Source organism: Typopeltis vanoorti, chromosome 24 (assembly GCF_054136105.1).
Source record: "Typopeltis vanoorti isolate ZY-2024b chromosome 24, IOZ_Tvanoo_1.0, whole genome shotgun sequence".
NCBI lineage: Eukaryota > Metazoa > Arthropoda > Arachnida > Uropygi > Thelyphonidae > Typopeltis > Typopeltis vanoorti.
The window spans coordinates 1,095,310-1,117,081 of NC_143572.1; the positions used below are offsets into that span (position 1 = coordinate 1,095,310).

At 38.5% G+C, this 21,772-nt stretch overlaps 1 protein-coding gene across 1 annotated transcript in view; it reads left to right on the forward strand.

Moving 5' to 3' along the window:
- The window catches only part of LOC150092881 (ATP-binding cassette sub-family C member 5-like), a 708,254-nt gene that overhangs the window by 373,686 nt on the left and 312,796 nt on the right, over positions 1 to 21,772 (forward strand). Inside the window, exon 15 of the mRNA XM_090414097.1 lies at positions 2,287 to 2,437. Within this exon, the coding sequence (XP_090270223.1) occupies positions 2,287 to 2,437 (151 nt within the window). The remainder of the gene's footprint in view (positions 1 to 2,286; positions 2,438 to 21,772) is intronic.

Genomic DNA, 21,772 nt, shown 5'->3' on the forward strand with positions numbered 1-21,772 from the left:
CATACTGAATCTTAAAATCCTTAATACTCCTTGCATTCACAACACATTCTGGTAATGCATTCTATTCACTGACAATTCTCCATGTAAAAAATCTACTACTCACATCTCTCTTGACCACACTCTTACATAACTTCCAGAGATGGCCTCTGCTTTTTACTCCCTTACCTTCTACTCTTTTTATAATTTCATCCAGATTAATCTGATAAAATCCTCTCACTAACTTAAATGTCTCTATCATATCACCTTTTTTCCTCCTGTTAACTAAATTATGCAATCTACATTTTTCAACCTCTCTCCAAAGCCAGCAGTCCAAAGTCCAAATATTGTCTTAGTCCCTTGCCTCTGCACCCTCTCCAATGTTTCCACATCACACTGAAAACCAGGTGACCAGATTTGAGCACAGTAGTCCAAGTGTGGTCTGACCAATGCTTTATACAGTGGTACAACCACTTCCTTATCCATACACATTAGAGTACTTCTTATCATAGCAGCACTGTGATGTGCAGCCTTTGCAACCACTAACAATATGCCCTTTAAACTTCAGTCTGCTATCAACCATCACTCCAAAATCTCTAATCTCATTCACTTCCTGCAGTACAGCACTGTAGATATAGTAGACAGCCTTATATTTCTGCACTCCAAAATCCAACACCTAGCACTTATTGATATTAAAACTATAACCCTACTCCTTTGTCCAAGTCCAAAGTCTACTCAAACCTTCCTGAAGGGATTTAACATCAGCAGTGCTACTTATAATTCTCCCCAACTTTGCATCATCAGCAAACAGCTGAAGAAGATCCCCAGTCAGTCCACATTATATATTGTTTACAAACAAGTTAAACAGCAGGGCCCCAAGAACTGAAACCTGGGGTATGCCACTGGTTACCTTCCTTTTTTGAGACACTGCTCCATCATACACAATTTGTTGGTATTGTTCATAGCCAATCTCCAATCCATCTAACCAATATACTATCTAGTCCTGTCCTCTGAAGCTTGTACATCAATTTATCATGTGATAATCTCAAACGCTTTTGAAAAGTCCAAGAATATCACTGTATATGATTCTCCCTTATCTAACACACCTGTTACCCTATCATAAAATGCAAGTAAATTGCTGAAAGAGAACTTACCCGTTACAAATTCTTGCCGACCATCATGAAGAATGCTATTTCATCAACCCAATCTTGTATTCTATTCCAAATCAATGTCTCCAACACCTTGGCCACAACTGCCATTATACAGACTGGTCTATAATTGGAAACTTCTATCCTAGAACCATGCTTGTAGAGTGGTACTATTTTGCCTTCTTTCCACTCTTTAGGAATCCTACCCACTTTAAGACTTTCATTAAATAACCATGTCAAGGGCATAGCTCACTGTAGTGCATTCCTTAGGAATATGTGGTGATTCTGGTATCAATTCTGCTATACAATCTGCAGAGGATGGGAATAGATAGTATATTGGTTAGATGGATCTGAGATTGGTTCTCTGAATGATACTCTCTGAACATCTAACATTAACATCTAACCCAACCAACACCTAATATACCTCTGATTCTTTCACTTTCAGTTCTCCAGTACTTGCCTCCCTTCTATATATTGCAGTGTGTCATTTACACCAGTATAATATACGCTGATCAAGTGCTCATCCAATAAATCCACTCTATCCTTTGCAACTATTATTTTGTTGCTATGAATCTATTGCACAACAGTACCATGTGTGAGTGAAGTGTTAGATAATTTGGAAACATTGCTCTAGAAACCAAACATGGAAGGGTTTTTTTTCTTTTTTTCCCAAGTCCTCCATTTATCAGAGCTATAGTTTCATTCCAGGCAGTGAAATTCATCTACCACCTAATGGCATTTACAAACATCCATGCCATAGTGGGATTTAACCACTGAACTGGCCTTGACATGTTTACATCAGAAATTACATAGATGTGAAGTGCCCATGAGGTTAATATAACATCTGGATACTATTGAAATAACATGAATATGAAGCTTATATATTTTATCCATGTGTCCATTTGGGTGGTTAAACAGACAGTCTATTGATTGTAAAGCAGAAGTGGCATCAACTAAGCCAACCTGATTGGGAAATAGTGTGTAGATAATAGGGAGAGGAATCTCCAGCAATGAGTCCCAGGACTTCATGGAGATGTTGATATATCTCCAGTTTCAGTTTTATTGTTATCTTCATGCTTGCCGACTTAAAATTAATAACGGTTTTTCTGCTGTCATTAATAAGTCCCTCTGTTATGCTAAGATTGATTATTCTACTTTATAGGTTCTTCAAGAATGTGATGAGATACTGTTTATGAAAGATGGACACATAAGTGAACAAGGAACTCACTCGCAATTGATGGCTAATAATGGAAACTATTGTCGAATGTTTGAGTTTAATCAAACCAAACAAAATCAAGGCAGTGTTGTTGAAGGTAGGAATGCATGTACCTGTAACATTTATATACTTATTATTAAGAATATCAGTTTAGTTCTTTTATTTTTAGGCACATTATTTATGCAAAATGCATGTTTGCTGATGCTGTTTATTTTTATCCATCCAGCAATCAGTACACAAATTAACCCTGGACTCTAGCTAGATGCATTTTATTGAAATTTGGAATTCTGACAAATGTTTGTCAAGTAATCTCAGTTTTTTTTCAAAATGTTATATCATTATCAATCTGTTATGGACAAATAGGATTTAATTAATGAAATTTGGTATTTAGGATGTATTCTTGAATATGAATGTGTGATTCGAATTTGGTTTCATGTAGATCATTTATATTGGCAAATTGGCAAAAAGAGCTCAGAATGATGGTAGTAATTCTGTATTAGGTGGAGTTCATTAAAATTTGATATTAGAATGTATATTAAATGTATATTAGTGCCTCCGTAGCGCAATTGGAAGAACGACGGTACATTGCGCCCTTCGATTGGAATAGGCCTAAGTTCGATTCTCGTCGCGACGGGAGGAATCTTTATCTGGTCTATTTCAATCGATGGTGAGTTAGCCGATCTCATACGGAGGTAGCAGGGTTTTTTCTCCCGGAAACTCGGGTTTTTCATCCCGCATACATACAAATCGGCCCTTCAGAACACACGCAATTTACAGACAAAAATTACTAGTTGTGGTGGTGTTGGAGGTGGGCAGCAGATGGCGTTGATTCGTAGTAGAAGTAAGGTGTAGAGACAGTTGAAGATGTCCTCCCGCAATGAGTCTTCGGACTCCTTGGAGGTATCAGGAATAATAATAATAATAAAATTTGTACAGAAATGTATAAAGTGTAATACAGATTCTAAATATTAATCTGAATGCTAATAGCAAGTGTCCACAAAAACAAAAATGTCTCCAGTAGAGATTTTTTTTTATGTTATTTCCACTCAGTAGGTTCTAAATGTATAGCACATAAATATCACGTGTAAGCTAAATATTAAACAATCCAGAAAGCTTACTCTTGAGACTACTCTAGACATAGAACTTTATTTTTCAAGTCACTACTTCATACAATGCAGTGATATTCATCAACAACTAAAGACTTTCATAAACATTCATGGCCATAGTGGAATTCAGACTTGCAGCTTGTTGGTTTGGAGAGCAAGAGCAATGATGTTATCAATTCATCTGACCAAATCATTAATTGTTGTAATAATGAATCTTGTCACTATACAAGAATCCTGTTATGGAAAAAATCATGTTATGTATACCATAATAGCTTGATTAATGACATAATCATATTTTAATATAAATCATTAATATAAATATGGAATTCTGGACTCATTGAAGAAGGCTACTTTACACAACCATTTCACGGATGTATTTTGTCTGTGAGTTGTATTCAATCACGTTACTATTATTTTTATTATTATTATTATCCAAGTTCCCACGGATTCACAGACTCATCTAGGAGGTCAATTTTGTCATATACATGGCTAATCATACCATGCCTTCAACACATTCAAATTCTCTGCGGACACCATGCACTTAGGCAAAGCATTCTAATCATTCACAACTCCCCGTACAATAAACCTGCTTCTCACTCCATTGCTTACACCCTTCTTATACAGCTCCAGGGATGACCTCTTGTTCTCCCCAAATCTCCCACAATTTACGAAAAAAACTTTTCAACATTAATTCTATAACAACCTCTTAGTAACTTGTACATCTCTATTATATCACCCCTCTTCCTCCAATCCACTAGATTCTGCAAATGTCATAATCTCAACCTTTCTTCATATTCAACGTCAACATTAAAGAGTTGAGAAACTATTTTGGGTCAATTGCTTCTAGGCCTTCTCCAACATCTCTTCATCCTTTTAAAAACCAGATAACCAAATCTGAGCACAGTAGTCCATATGTGACCTTAATCAGAGCCTTATATAACGAAACCAGAATCTCTTTACTTCTACGAGTCAGTGTCCCCTGCATCATTGCCAGAATTTTGAAAGTTTTTTTTTTTTGTTGTTGTTGTTGTTTTTGTTGTACTGCCATTTACACAACTTTGTTGTAAAATTATATGATAATGCCAGAAATTGTTGTACTATTGTACTATCCTCTAAACTTTAGATCAGGTGTTCCCAACCTGTTTGTTTCATAGAGCACATTCTAAAATATCCGGAGGGCGACGGACACCATCCATTTTCTCAAGCAAATTTTTTGAATTCTTTTGTTAAATGAATACATACAAAGTTTACATTATAATCAAATGTTTTATTACTTAAAAGTTTACATTATATAAAAATTTAATTATATATATGTAAGTTAGTGTGATCTTTGGCATTGCATTTCATTGGCCAGTGCTTCATAATTAGGAGAATATGATGATATTCCAGTTCTTGACCAATCATCAAGATGCTCATCAGTGAGTCGTGATCTATATTTTGATTTTATGATATTCATGGTTGAAAACAGTGATTCACAAAAGGTATGCGGAACCCAAAAATGATTTTATCTTGTATGCTGCTCTTTTTAAAAATGGAAACTTTTCTATCCACTAGATTCCAGAAGTTTTTATCTGTTATATGGGATTTCAGCATAATGTCATTCTGAAGATCCAAAATTTCTAGCTCCAGTTCTTCAGCATTTACTTGAACAAGCTTTGCAATGCATGCAGCTATTTCCATTAAATATAATGGAAATAGCTGCATGAATTGTTGCGTGATTATTTCAAACTATACGGCACACAGTTGAACAGCGGTGGGCACACACAAATTGGTCGATGGGTGCCATGGTGCCCGTAGGCATAGGGTTGGGAACGCCTACTTTAGATCTTTATCCACCATCACTCCAACACTTCCAAGAATATATCCCTACCAGTAGTAAATTCTGATTTATTTCTTCTTTGTTTTTTCCAAATTTTAAAACCTTATACAAGGGTGATCTGGAAAATTCTCTGCCTCAACCATAGATGCCAACACTATCAGCATGATTTTTTTTTTCTAAGTTGGTACATCTGTCTTAAGCATCCATGTGAAATTGCAAGTCATTCTATCAAGCAGTTTGTTTTATACAGCTGTCTGAAGCGAAAGTGTTGTCTGTATCCCTTGAAATGGATAAAATTGAGTATCATGTAGTTATAAAATTCTTTGTAAAAGAAGGTTTAACGACAAAAGAAATTCATTCGAAGTTCATAAAAGTTTATAGGCACTCTTCTCCTTCGTTTTTCACAATTAAGAAATGGGCTGCCAAGTTTAAATGTGGCCGTATACCATCCTTGAAGATGATCACATGAAGGACATCCAAAAAGTGTAACGATACCAGACATCATTGATCAAGTGCACGATATGGTATTGGATGGCTGATGAGTCAAAGTACGTGAAAATGCTGAGACTATAGGCATTTCAAAAGAACGTGTAGGATATATTTTGCATGAATAATTGCAAATGAAAAAGCTTTGCGCAAGATGGAAGTCGCCGTCTGCAGATTAAAAACTCATTCGCATGAAAATCTCTGAACAGTGCTTGGAGTGTTTTAACAAGAATAAAACTGATTTTGTGCATTGATTTATTACTGTGGATGAGACTTGGATTCACCATTACACACCAGAATCCAAACAGCAGTCAAAACAGTGGACAGAAGCCGGTTGTTCAGCACCAAAGAAGACAAAGTCAGTTCCATCAGCACAGAAGGTCATGGTATCTGTGTTTTGAGATCCTAAAGGCATTTTGTTTATTAATTATCTTAAAAAGGGTAAACCAATAACCGAGGAATATTATTCTGATCTTTTAACCAGACTAGATGAAAAAATTCATGAGAAAAAAACTCCCAAACTCTGCATAATGTCACATTCACAAGGATGGAAGACCTTTATCAACTGCTCATTAAATATCTCCACTATATCCTCTGCAATAGTTATCCTTATACCATTTACTCCAATCTAAAATTATATATGATAATCATTCTCATTTTTCCTGGCTGCATATCTAAAAAATTCTCTAGCATTTTTTTTCATTAGCAAACTCCTGTTCATACTATATGTTTGCTACCCTTATCAACTGAGTCATACTCCTTGCCTATTGTTTGTATTCCTTATGGAATTGATTATTACCACTCCTCTTATATTGCCTCCATAAAGCTTTTTTTTCTCTGTATTATGCTTAATATCTTCATACATCCATTTTAGAATTATTTAACGTTCTGGCCGCTGATATAAAATTGTGCATTGCTTCTACTAGATAGTTCTTGAATATCACCTAATTCCTCATTCCATGCTATAGCTGCAAGCTGTTTCCTGAGCTTCTCATAATCAACAGCCTTGCAGTTTTACATGTACACTTTTCTCACATAGCTCCTCACATGCCTGGCAACAACCTTGCAATCACTTAATGGTGGCTCTCACCAACTGCGGGGGGGGGGGGGGGGGGGATTTAACACTTCATCATTTATAACAACATACTATGATGAGATAATCAAGTTCAAGAACCTCAATCCTCATGTGCCCTCTGTTACATACTGCCTTAGGTAGTTGTCCCTCATAAACTCAAGAAACTTATTTTCTTTACTTCCAGTTACATTCCCATCATCCCAATCTCTATTGCCATAATTATAATCACCAATAACTATCACCCTTTTCTCATTTGCTTGCTTATTTGCTTATGCATTTACTGGTCACTTCCCCTCCACATTACTAGGTCTGTAGCAACATCCAGTCAAGTATTTCATTCTATTCACATCTGTTTCACACCGTACTGCCTCAAAGCCAATACCACTATTTCCCCCTTGCATCTCTACCTTGTATGGACATAACTCTTTTTAATGTCATCAATAGCACCCCACCTCTCTTTTTACCCTTTCTGTCTTCGCAAAATACATCATATCCTTCCATCTCTCTTCCTGTCAGGATGTCATCCTCATTCATCCATGACGCACTTATACAACAAATTTTGCAAAACTCAGTCAATGCAAACATTTTACTTCCCTTGCTTCTGATACAAACAAAATTCATGTCGATTAGGAGGAGGAAATACTAGGGCTGTTGCACAAACTGAATAAGAATTCTGCAATAGTAACCAATGGAATATCAGCATGGATTCTAAAAGAGTCCTTTCTTTTAGGCTTACACAGTGATCCGAATGCATTTTGAAAATTATGGAGACAACTATCGTGTTTGAATAAAAACTTTAGTTTAATATAACTAAAATCTACAATTCGACGTTTCGACCTTTATGTCAAGGTCATCTTCTGGAGCATACAAATATACACAGGAACAAGCTATACTACAATCAAACTGGTTCGTTAAAGACATTGACCAACCGCTACGGCAATTGTTGGCCTGACCTCTGGTGAAAGAAAAAAATAAAAAAATAAACATAAAAAAATTGTACATCAATGCTAGAGTCCTATTATTTGTGTTGTCTACTATATACATTTGTATTGTCTACTATATATTATTTGTGTTGTCTACTGTATATTAACATCATTCCAGCCAGTTGGAGTGGAATGGTTTCTAATACTAGCGCATTGGCTAGAGTCCTGACTTATATCGAATCTTTCATATTAGGTAGGCTGAATGTGTGCCATCCAGATCCTTGGAATTTTCATGCCATCTTTGTTATTGATTTCGCAGGATTCCTTAAATTTTCTTTCGTACCAGGTTTTTGTGCGGTGTAAGGAGCAGGTGCTTTTCCAGTTGATTTGGTGTAAGGTGTTAAGTGCGTGGTCTGATAGGCCTGCTTCACCATAATGGTTATATTTAATGTATCTAATGTGTTCTTTCTTGCGTATAGGGATTGTCCGTCCTGTTTCACCAATGTACGGTAAGTTACAGGTGCAGCGGATGCAATAGACTCCAGGATGTGCTAATGGGAGGAGAGGATCCTTAGAGGAGCTGAATATGGTTTTAAGTTTAGTGGGTGGCTTAAAGGTGGCATTGTGGTTATAATGTTGTAGGATTCTGTTGATTTTTTCTGATAACCCTTTAATGTATGGGATGGCTATGGTTTTACTGTAATCTAGATTGTTTTTTGTTGTAGTTTTATAGAGTATTTTATTAACAGTATTTTTGTTATAGCCATTATTTATGAATGTGTTCACTAATGATTTTTAGTTCGGATCACTGTGCAAGCCTAAAAGAAAGGATTCAGATTATCCATGGAAATGATACCCACAAGTGCTGCAATTGCTATGGTAAGCTAAAGATTCGTATTTCTCTCTTGATCAATCGGCTGGCCTTTTTAAAAAGATGCAGAGACAATAACCTTATTCCGATCTGCATCAGGCTAAAAAAGAAATTTACGTCCGCTAAGGCACTCCGTATCTATGACCACACAGAAAAAGCAATGCTTAGAGAACAGATTCAAACAGCCCGCCAAAACCCAGCTACAACACAAAATCTGGTTTCTAACTTACAATCAGAACTATCGAACTATGTTAATCCAGACATTCTACAAACACTTGAAAGAATTACTGACAATTCGGCCAAACATACCCTGGAAAAGAATAAAGAAAAACTCAAGAAAAAATTCCACAGTTTGAAACAGCGGCAAAATATGGCAGCCAATCACAGGAATCCATCCAATCAGAGGACTTCCTCCTCGATAAACAACAATGAACAACAAACAAGGGAGACAAGGAGCGACCAACCACCGACAAGCAAGAACCATGTGATTAACCTATCAAGCCACACCCTGAACAACGGCGAACTTATGCTACCAAATAAAGGACTGAACTACGCAATAACACCTATTGCATAGGTAAACAAATTGGATTTTATCTACCACATTGAAAGAGGCATCAGATCCCTACCCAACAATATAGCAGATAAAATATGACTAGAAACCAGTAATGTGCTAAACACCAAGAAAACCATACAGAACAACCTAACAAAAACAGAATTAGCAGCAATCAAATCATTAAAAGCCAAACAAAACATAATAATAACGAAAGCAGATAAAGGCAGTACCACTGTTGTCCTTGACAGGTCAACATACATACTTCAAATGAACCAACTAGTAGCCGATAACAACACATATAAAATGGTAAATTATAACCCAACAAAAAGGATAAAGGATAAAACAGAAAAACTACTAAAGTCCATCACTTCTTGGCCACTAGACACGGTTAAAAAACTCAAACCCCACTACGCCCCGCCCCCCCCACCAGTTTATATGGGATTCCGAAAATACACAAACAAAATATGCCCCTTCGACCAATCATGGAAGGAATAGACAGTCCCAATTACCACCTAGCCAAGAAATTAGCGGTAACACTCAAGGAGTTGGTAGGTCATTCCCCCTCCTACATAAAAAACACACAACACTTTATGAACAAAATCAAAAACATAACATTCGACAAAGACGACTTATTAGTCAGTTTTGACGTTTCTGCCCTTTTCACTAATGTCCCCATCAATGACACAATTCTCCTACTACAGAACAAATTTCTGCCCGACATTACGGCCCTCTTTGCCCACGTACTAAAGTCCGGTTACTTTGTGTGGCAAAACAAATTCTATCTACAAAAAGGTGCATCCATGGGCTCACCACTATCCCCCCCCCCCAATCGCTAACTTCTACATGGAAACCTTTGAGCAAAGGGCTCTTGATTCCGCCACGCTACGACCGACAGTCTGGCTCAGATACGTTGACGACATGCGTGCGATCTGGCCGCACGGGCGACAAACGCTAAACACATTCCTCAGCCACCTAAACAAACAAACAACATGAACGCATACAATTTACCATCGAAATCGAAAACCAAAATTCGCTCCCATTCCTAGACACACTAGTTACACGTCTTCCTTCAGGCAGTCTATCCTTCACGGTCTACCGAAAACCGACACACACACTGGCCAATACATACATGCGAATTCATACCACCACCCATCACAAAAATATGGAGTCATTAACACCCTTAAAAACAGAGCCACAACTATTTGCTCTAACCAGCAAGCCCTGAAACAAGAACTGAAAATCATTAGTGACACATTCATAAATAATGGCTATAACATAAATACTGTCAATAAAATACTCTATAAAACTACAACAAAAACGAATCTAGATTACAGTAAAACCATAGCCATCCCATACATTAAGGGGTTATCAGAAAAAATCAACAGAATCCTACAACATTATAACCACAATGCCACCTTTAAACCACCCACTAAACATAAAACCATATTCAGCTCCTCTAAGGATCCTCTCCTCCCATTAGCACATCCTGGAGTCTATTGCATCCGCTGCACCTGTAACTTACCTGTAACTTACCGTACATTGGTGAAACAGAACGGACAATCCCTATACGTAAGAAAGAACACATTAGACACATTAAATATAACCATTATGGTGAAGCAGGCCTCTCAGACCACGCGCTTAACACCTTACACCAAATCAACTGGAAAAGCACCTGCTCCTTATACCGCACAAAAACTTGGTACGAAAGAAAATTTAAGTAATCCTGCGAAATCCTGATAAACCACCCAAATATCAATAACAAAGATGGCATGAAAATTCCAAGGATCTGGATGGCACACATTCAGCCTACCTAATATGAAAGATTCAACATAAGTCAGGCCTCTAGCCAATCCGCTAGTATTAGAAACCATTCCACTCCAACTGGCTGGAATGATGTTAATATATGTATATAGTAGACAACACAAATAATAGTACTCTAGCATTGATGTACAATTTTTTGTTTAATATTTTTTTTTTTTTCTTTCACCAGAGGTCAGGCCAACAATTGTCGTAGCAGTTGGTCAATGTCTTTAACGAACCAGTTTGATTGTAGTATAGCTTGTTCCTGTGTATATTTGTATGCTCCAGAAGATGACCTTGACATAAAGGTCGAAACGTCGAATTGTAGATTTTAGTTATATTAAACTAAAGTTTTTATTCAAACACGGTAGTTGTCTCCATAATTTTCAAAATGCATTCTAAAAGAGTGTTCAGTTGAAGTGGCTATTCCCTTGACCAGGCTATATTATTTGAGTCTCAGAACAGGGAAGATTCCACAGGAGTGGAAAGAATGTATGGTAATTTCACTGGTCAGTGGTGGTGCAAAGACTGATGTGTCCAACTGTCTACCAATCAGTATCTCAGGAGTGGTGGTGAAGATTTTGGAAAAATCGGTTAAGGCCTGCATTCCGAAATGGGTTGACAGAGAATCTCTAATTTGCAATGAACAGCATGTTTTAGCAACTTGCTCACATTCTATAATAATGTTACCACTGAGTTAGATAAGGGGATTGGAATGGATACACCATGATACTTTTGGATTTTTCTAAGGCTTTTGACAGAATACAGCATTGACTACTGTTGCATAAATTGGAGAATATGAGATTTGATTATAAACGATTGACATGAATAAGAGAATGGCTGACTGATAGATATCAAAAAGTGGTATATGGGAGAGGGGGGGGTGAATCTGCAAGATTCAACCCCCCCTGCATTCACTATTGAATCTGCATTCAATAGTGAATGCAGAATATTTCAAAATTTTGCAGGATGATTTGGATAGATTGGAGATCTGGGCTAAGGAGAATGATGTCAATTTAATGTGGCAAAATGTAAGGTTATGTATTTTGGGGTGAAAAGATTAGCAGCAGTATACGCATTGGTGGAACTGTACTCCAGGAGATTGATGAGGCCAGGTACTTGGGAGTGTTGGTGGATAGAAAGTTGAAGTTTAGGGGGCACATTGCAAAAGTGGCGAAATCAGCTTATCAAATCATTTCGATGCTGAAGAATACTTTGACGAGCAGAGACAAGCAAGTTATTGTTCCTGTGTATCGAGCATTGATAAAACCCCGTCTCGACTACTGTGCCCAGATTTGGTCACCTAGGTTTCTTCTTGATGGAAAGGAGGTTGAGAGGATCCAGAGGGTTTCTATAGGATTTATTCAGGTGTTATTTTTGAGAACAGGACTAGTGGTGGGAGGACTAGGGGACACCCATGGAAACTGGGCAAGAGTGTGGTTAATAAGGGTGTTAGAGCTAGGTTTTTTACTTTTAGAGTGGTGAATGAGTGGAATAAGCTGCCAGAGTCTGTTGCAGGTGCTATGACAGTGAATGAGTTCAAGGCAAAGTATGATAGATACTGTGTGAATGTTGAATAGTTGTGATGGACATAATGTTTAGGGCCTCCCTGGATGAGTCTAAGGACTCCTTGGAGTTGCCCGTAATAATACTAACACTACAAGGCCTTGATAAGATCTCACTTGGACTATTGTGTGCAGGTCTAGTCTCCTGATTTCTATGGAGAGAGAGAGAGAGTCAAAAATGATATGAGGATTGTGGAATACAGATTATGAAGACAAATTGAGAATCTGGAAGCTGCAGACATTAGCAAACAGGAGAAAGAGGTGTGATATGATTGAGAGTACCAAACTTCTGAAAGGGTTATACAGAATTTCATTAGATGTAATTTTTCATTTTATGGATGGTAGGGAAAGGATGCGAGAACCTCAGTGGAAGTTGAGAATGAATGCTACTAAGAAGGGGGTTAAAGCTAGATTTTTCTTATAGAGTAGTGCTTGATTGGAATGGATTGCTGTTGGATGTTGCGTGTGCAAGTAGCATGAATGAATTCAAGAACAAGTATGACAGCTCGTGCGAATAGTATGGCCTACCTCAATGAGTTCCTGACTCCCTGGAGGCTTCTTAATAATGATGATGATAATGATAACACTCATTCCTGGATCTATAAGACGTTTCACTAATACCACTTATTAGATGTAACTTCTCCATACTTTCCTCGAGCCATTTCTTCCTTACTAGTCCCAGAACCTTCTTGAAATCCAACTGTTTTTCCTACATCTCAGGTCATCTCGTTTCCTTTTTGTCTCTCCACACATTCACATCCTCTTGGATCATCAACCTTTCTCATTCTGTGTTCCTCTGTCCACCTCAAGTCTCTCCATTTCCCTGTTTGTCTTGCACACTTGTTCTCTTATTTTCTACACTCATGCTACCCATATCTTCATTCATAAGCACCACTTCAATCTCTCCTTCCTTACTCTTCTGCTCTTTCACATTGCTTCTTACATGCTCAGATTCATTCTCTGTACTCATTGCTCTTCCTTCCAGCCTCAGTCACTCCAATTGACTCACACCAAATCATTCAGATGCAGTCCATCACTCATATACATTCAATTCTTCCTTCAGATTCATTCCACATATTAACAAAATGCACTCCTTTCTCTTCACACATTTTTCCTGATGTATCATTCATAATTCTTGTTCTCTGTTCATCTCATCACTGTCATACCTGGCAACACACTGACTACTTTTTCTATACACTATCTTTCTCAACAACCTCCTAATATCTGATCTTACAATCTTATCCTTCTTTCCAGTTAAGTGATTTGTCCCTCTACCACTACCCACTCCTTTTCTCGTTTAGTCCTCATATCCAATGCCTCAATCACTCTATTCATTTTATCTCCAGGAAAAGAAACATAGTATATCTTCTCGTTGCAAGATGCAAGAATCCTAGAAGTCCACTGCATGGAATATCAGTCTTTCAAAAAAGCAGTATTGATATTGCAAATTTAGAATCAGAAAGATAAATCATAATCAGAAGGTATGAATTAAATAGATATGCAGCATCATTATATTAAGAGAGTGATATTAGATTCTGTGGGAGAGGGATCATCATTTGCCAGAAAGATGTAGAAATAAGATGGTTGTAATGGAAGTGTGTTTTTCATTCTGAAGTACTTAGCAATTGATGTGTAGTCAGCAGTTTCTATATGTAAGTATCCTAGTTGTGAAGATACTTCATGTGCAAACTTTGTCTAATTGCATTTAGGAAAAGAATTAAACAAGAATATAATTTCTTTGCGGTTTTAATTTATTTTTAAAGAAAAAGATAATCATCAAGCTAATGAGCAGTATAAAGCACAAGCAAGGATGGTGAGCATGGTAAGTAACACAAAATCAAATTATGAGAGTAAACTAGCTGAGCAGGCCAACGAAAATCTCAGGAAGTCCCTTTGCTATGTGGTCGGAGAAAAAAGGATGAATTATTATAATAGGATAATTTTAATGAAGCTGATGGTAGGGAGGTCACAAAAGTAGCAGAATAGTTGAATGACTGAGTGATCACTATGAGAGTGTATCATCCATGTTTGTGCAATGAGATATGTGATAGGGACTGATGTGAGAATAAAGGTAGATGAACTGGTAGTGATTAGGATACTACAAAATCTCAGTTTGGTTATTGCCACATGGATTATTGCTAATGTATTTTAAGAAAATGCAAGAGAATTGACTGTATCTGTGACTAGACTGTTTAACTTAAGTCTTAGTACTAGCAGTGTTCCAGAGGAGCAGAAAGAGGACAAAATAGTTCAAATTACTTGAAGTGTACACCAAGACAGAGGGTAGGAAATTATAAACCATTCAATATCTGAGGAGTTGTGCTGTCTTTATTCCATTAAACCTTATAATGAAGTGTTGGTAAAAATATTGGAAATGGTTAAGGGTTAATTCACGAATTGAGGAACAGGTATATAGCCCTCTACAGGGGGTAGGATAATAGATTTGTGAAGGATAGATACTGCCTTAGTAATTTACTCACTTTTCCAGTAAAGTGATACTTGAGTTGGATAAAAAAAAATGGCTATGCCATTATACTTGCTGGAGAGCCTCCATAGCTCTGTTGGATTGCATCTGCTCTCTCCTGTTTTCATCCTGCAAAACAGGAGAACACGTGCAATTTACACACACACACACACACACACACACACACAAAAAAAAAATATATATATAAGCACAGGACTAACCATCTTATTTTAATTTATGGTTACAAAAGCCAGTCAGGGTAGGTTGTGGAGCATAAAGGCCTGTAAGTACCAAGAATTATTTTATTATTATTATTATTATATATTTGCCGGACTTGGCAATAACATTTGACAAAATACCACATGAAACTATAATAAATATAAATATATATATATTTTTTAAAAATTTGAAGTATAGACACAAGAAGTTTAATAAATGATCTCCTCTAGTCCTCCCAGGTAATTACCACATTCCATTTAGTTGCCATCCCTTTTACTTCATACAAAGGACCTATTGTTGAGAAAAGACTACAGGAAACAAGAAAACATTATCGCAGTGATCAAAAGAAAATCCCAAGAAATTCTTTTATGTGGCTAATGGGAGGAGAAATGACTTTGGATGAATGACCTTGTTAGATGGAAAAAGGGATCAACTAACCAGATGACATAGTCATCTTTAATGATCACTTTACTGAGGCATTTCATTCTTGAAAGCAAGTTTTATTCCTAGACTGATGGGAAGGTTGAGGGTCTAGAAGTGCATGAGGAGAATGTGTTTCAAATACTAAGTACTCTGGAAATCAGTAAGGCAGTAGGACTAAATGGGATTCACTGTGTGCTTTAAGAGAATGTGCTAAGGAAATGACAGCTTCATTGACTTGACTTGACTGTTCATTGAAAGTCTTGTTCAATGAACTTTCAATGAGCAGAAGAAGGGTAAGATAGTGTTATTGTACAAGGGTGGTGACAGAATGGATGTATCAAACTATAGACCAGTTTGTATTTCTTCTGTAGTTAAGATTTTGGAGAAATTAGTGAGAGATCATATAAAACTGAGCAGATGAGGGGAATATTATCTGTGAAGGTCAGCATGGATTTGTTAAGGGGTACTCTTGTTTCAGTAATTTGCTTTCCTTTTATAATATAGTAACCAAGAGCAGTTGAAGAGGAGAGGCATATAATGCAGTAAGATGTGGGGAATTTGCAGAGGCATTTGATAGGGTGCTGTTTGGTGAGTTGATATTTAAGTTGAAACACTTGGGATTAGATATCAGGTTAGTGAATTGGATTGGAAATTCTCTCTGGTAGATATCAAAGAGTTGTGTATTGGATGCAGAATCAAGGGAAAGGAGAGTCCACAAGTGGAGTTCCACAGGGATCAGTACTGGATCCTTTGCTTTTTAACCTTTATGGTCAGTGATATTTTCAGTGGCTTGTAAGAAGATATTCATCTGTTTGCAGATGGTATGACTCTTGGAAGGGATATTAGTAATAGTGCCAACATAGTAGCACTTTAGGAGGATTTAAATAAGCTGGACAGATAGGCAAATGAATGAATGAGTATATCAGTTAAATGAAAGTAAATGTAAAGTCTTAAAATTTGAGATCCACAGATCTCTACTAGAGGAAGCAGAGGAGGCAAGGAATTGTTGGGTGATAATAAATAAACATTTGAAGTTTAGGAGATATATTGCAAAAGTGAAGGTAACCCAGACGATTGCTCCAATGACTTTGACCAGTAGAGATTAAAAAAAAGTTGTAATTCCTTATTAGATATGTGAAGAGCCAAAGGCTTCAATTCGGCGACATATATAACTTTTTTAAGTTAAGGGATATTACATCCCATATAGTTTCTTAGCCGAATAAGAAACTCAAAGAGTTTCATGCCGAATATAGTAGAAACTATATAAAGTTCGGCGATTCCAAGCGTAAGCAAATACCTGGATACTGCAGCACTGATCCCAAAGGGTAGTGCAAGCTGGGGCAACTCGCGGTAGAAGTGGAGCAAGCTCCGATCACTATTCTTGATATTTGCCCATAATGTGAACTTAGCTCCTAGGAACTGTATTTTTGTTCACATCATGAGAGAAGGTCACTACCCAGACCGGTTTCGACCTTTATTGAGGTCTCATCAGTGAGTAGAATGGGAGTTAATGTCTTTCATCATCGGCCTTTGGAGTATAAAGATTGCTGAGGGTCAGCAGGTAGTAATAGGGGAGATTAAAGAAAGGTAGAGTAGGATAGTAGTAGGTAAAAAGAGGCCTCAGTCAAACCGTTTAGCTGTATAACCCAGAGGTTGTGGCTAAAAGGTCTGTAAAACATCATCTCCTTACACCTGTTCTAAAAAAAAAAATCTTTGAAATAAACTTTTCTTATATGCGCTCGTAAAATACTTTTAAATTAACAATTTAACTGACCAGGTGTCTTTGGAGGTCATCTTCTAACACTTGTTTTAGTATAAAACAGTAAGAGAACTGGCCAACCTTACACCACGGGAAGAGCAAGATTTGGGGGAAGAATCTGGCCCGAGAGATGCCGCTCACAAGGAGCAGCACCGCCTCGCTGTAAGCCTTTGCAGCCCGGGTTCTCAGATCTGCCCCCTCCTATATGAACTGTAAGAACTCATGAAGAGAGAAAAAGAGAAGGAAAAAAAAACAAACAGATATTTCTTTTTAAAGGAAGAGACACGGTATGATTAAGCCCTGTCTCAGGACACAGAGGATAGGAGGTTTGCACCATTTATGTACAAACCTCCCATCCCCTAGTATATGTCTTTCTTGTGTAAAGAACCTAGGTAGGTAGAAATAGATCCCACTGAGTATTTTGGCTTGTATAGTGTTTTCATCGCTGATTTGGGACTTTTTCCGCATTTTCCAGATGTGATACTTGATTACATTGATGAGAAAAATTATAAATTTCTGAATTTTCTTGACTGGTGGGGGAAATTGCAGGTACAAGACCTCCTGTAGTGTAGGCGGCTTGATTCCCAGTGCTGTGCTTAGTCTTTGCCAGACATATCGGGCGGGGGGGGGCATGAGTGAAAGAAATGTCCCACCATTTCAATGCTCTGGCAGACGTCGCAGAAGGGGTCGCACGGTCTTGAAGTGTATTGGGACATAACCAGTTTCACCGGTAGCTGACCATAGGCTATTCGCCATGCCAGATCCCAGTGAAATGGCTGTCCCCAGCTATTTCTGATATTTTGAAATAGCGTTTCTGTTAGTTTCTACATTTGGCGTGTCACATCCGGAAAGTCGAAAGAACTCCCAATATCTTGCTTGTGGCTTTAATTTTAGAATTTCCATTCCTTCGGTTTTAAATTTTTTAAGTTGTTGGCATAATGGATAATACCATTCTGGCACAACCTCTGCACTGGGGTCAGCATGTCCTGTGGTCCCGAAGTAGGGGAGAAAATGCCCTAGAAAATATTTAAATAGGGATCCTGAAATATGGTTAGATTTTAAGGCTTTCCCTATGGTTTTGGGAGTGTTTGCATAGAATAGGCAGTTTAATTTCGGAAGTGAGAAACCCCCTTGATTGATTTTGAGTTTTAAATATTCTTTTTTAACTTCATGTTTTCCTCCATTCCAAAAAAAATCTATTAGTATTTTGTAAAGTTGACCTTCTTGGGCTTTTTTTATATTAGTAATATTTATTGTATGCATTAGCATGGGGATTATTACTGTTTTTATTATTACTGTTCTTCCGTAGAAGGAGAAATAATTGGGTTTAAAAAATTTTATTTTATTTTCTCACTCTTCCCGCAATTTCTTAACAGGCAGTACCGGGCTCACCGTGAATGGGACGCCTAGTACTGTTAGGGGATGAGTTTGCGGGACTAAACCACAAGGAAGGTTATTTCTATGGAAATTTCCAAAAATTTTAATTTTTGTCTTCGAAGTATTAACGCGAAGACCACTGGCCATGCTGAATTTTTGCAAAATGCCGAAATAAATGTAGATGGACTCAGAATCTCTGAGCGTCGCAACTACATAATCAGCATATGCTACAATTTTGCTCTGTCTGGAGACTAGGGGTAACGGTATTCCTCTAACTGCAGGGGAGTTATCTATTCTTCTTATGAGGGGTTCTAACGCGAGTGAGAAGAGGAGAGGGCTTAGTGGGCAGCCCTGTCTTACCCCCTTTTTAATAGGAACTGGTTCCGAGAGGAACCCGTTGATAGCTATTTGGGTAGAGGCCTTTGCGTAGATGTTTTTGATTGTTTGCCTAAGCCTCCAGCCCACACCTATTTTCTGAAGGATGTCCTGCAAGTACGTGTGTCTGACGCTGTCGAACGCCTTTTCCAGATCCGTAGAGAGAAGTGCCAAAGGGTAATTTTTATTTTTGGCCAGACGGATTAGATCTCGTAAGAAAAATAGATTTAATTCCATTGATCTACCCGGTATTCCGTAAACCTGGGTGCTTGTTATGATTTTTTCTATACCGCATTTGATGTGGCTGCAGATAATTTTTGCAAATATTTTGTAATCCGAATTTGTTAGGGAGATCGGTCGCCAGCTATCTGCCAAGGTGCGATCTCGATCTTTCTTTGGGATAAAAATAGTGTAGCTTTTAACGAATGCCTCAGGGATATTTCCCGAAGTGAGAAATTCGTTAAATATTTTTACTAAAACTGGTAGTGCGTAGTCCCAGATAAATCGGTAGAATTCTATCCCTAACCGATCTAACCCTGGGGTTTTTCTTGCCTTCATTGTTTTGCAAGCTGTTTTTATTTCCTCAGCAGTTATTGGCCTGTCATGCAGAGCGGTAAGATGCTCGGGAAGACGTGTGATGTCCCACTCATTGAAAACATCTGCGCTCTGCTGATCAGAAAAGGCGCCGATGTACTGCTGATGGAAGACGCGAAGTATTTCAGGGGTTGATTTTATCAGTTTGCCATTCTCTTGGATCTGGTAAACCGTTCGCTCATCATTTGCCACCACCCGTTGTTGATTGTAGAAAGCGGCGGAAGGTGTTTCCAAATATCTGAGATAGAGTCTCGCTCGAAAATCGAGGTCCTCGACTCTACTCTACCGCTCTTGATGTAGCTCGATTTCTACCTGTCTGATAAGATCGCTACAGGGAATTCCTCTCTGCTCATTGGTGCGGTACCAGCCGAGCTCCCTATAGAGATCCCTCAGACGTTGTCTCTGTTGGTGTGCCCTTTCACGCCCACACCGCTGAAAGAATTCCCTTGCCTGCGACTTGAACTGTAGCCAGGTTTCCCAGTCCCAGTTAGTGTCTCTCCATTCGTTACAGAGGTTCTGTAGCTTATCGCTAAAAAGACTGGGGAAATTGGGAGTGAGCCTCCAAGGACCTCTGGCTGTTTCTATTATTTCTGGTATCCTTATTTTTAATAGTACCATTTTGTGGTCTGTTAGCAGACCTCTCGCAGCGATATGACGTACCCCAAGAACATGTGGTTCTAAAAACTGGGATACATAGAACCTGTCGAGCCTTGTTGATATCCGACCACGGCACCACGTTGTTCTGACTTTCAGTGGATTCTGCCGTCTCCAGATATCGACAAGGTCGAAGTTTTCGCAGCAATGTTTCAGTGCTGCAAAACCGCCAGTTCCGCTGTTAGCATTCCCGCCTATTTTGTCATATCATGCATCTTCTATACAGTTCCAGTTGCCTGCCACGATTAGGTGTTGCACACCAAGAAAATAGTTTTCCAGTGTGGCAAAGAAACTGTCTCGTTGGTGGGGGTTATTCGGGGCGTAGACAGCCACAAACCGGGTGTTATGGCCACCGTACTTCCAGTCCACGGACAAAAAACGTCCCGCAGCGTCTTTCTGGACATTGATGAACCCCCCCCCCCGCGATTGGGGGGAGAATTAGTATCCCCACCCCTCGCGAGTGAGCTTCCCCAAAGCACCAGTAGCTGGTGACCGGGTAGCTTCTCGAAAAGTTCTCCACGTCCCAGTGTTTGTAAAAGTGGGTTTCTTGTAAGAATAAAATGTTGATATTATGCATTAGCATCAGTCTCCAGACAGCGCTTTGCACCTGAGGATTGCGCAGACCGCTTACGTTTAATGTTGCGATTTTTAAACTTTGGTTCATTTTAGAGGTTGGGGGAGGTGTTACTTCGTTTACGAACTTCCTGGATTTCTCGGGGGGCGGGGGGGGGGGGGGGGGGGGGGGCGGTTGGGCTGTTGTATTGTTATCCTCCATGTTGCTGTCTTAGAATTTCATATCGTCGTCAGAGTCGTCTTTACCGGAGATCTGGGATTCCAGTTCTGCTGGTTCCCCCATTGTTGTTAGATTTTCCTTTGCTGGTGTTGGGGTTTCACTATTATTTTCTGTTGGATTTGGGCTGCTGGCTTTTGTCCTTTTATTTTCTTCCGTGTCCGAGTCTCTCATGCGTTTTGCGGCACTGTTTGCTTCCATTTTTTCTTCTCTTGTTTCTGTTTTGCTAGTAGGGGTTTCTACCTTTGAGGAGCACTGCTTCTTCTTTTCTGGTTTTCTTGGTGTGGTTTGTTTCAACACTTTAGGATCTGCTATCAACATTGTGTCAGGTGTTGGCTGTACGGATGGAACTGCTTCTTGCTCTGCAATCGCAGAGTTTTCTGTAGGTACTGCGGAGTCAGGGGTTATATTACCTCCTGTGATTTCCGCTGTTCTACGCGGGCATGCATTTAGTTTGTGTTTTGTGTCCCCGCATTTTAAACATGCTTGATCGCATTTATCCAGGCCATGACCTGCTCTCAAGAAGTTTTGGCATTTGCTTTTGGGGCAGTCTGCTCCCATATGTTCGAAGGATCCACA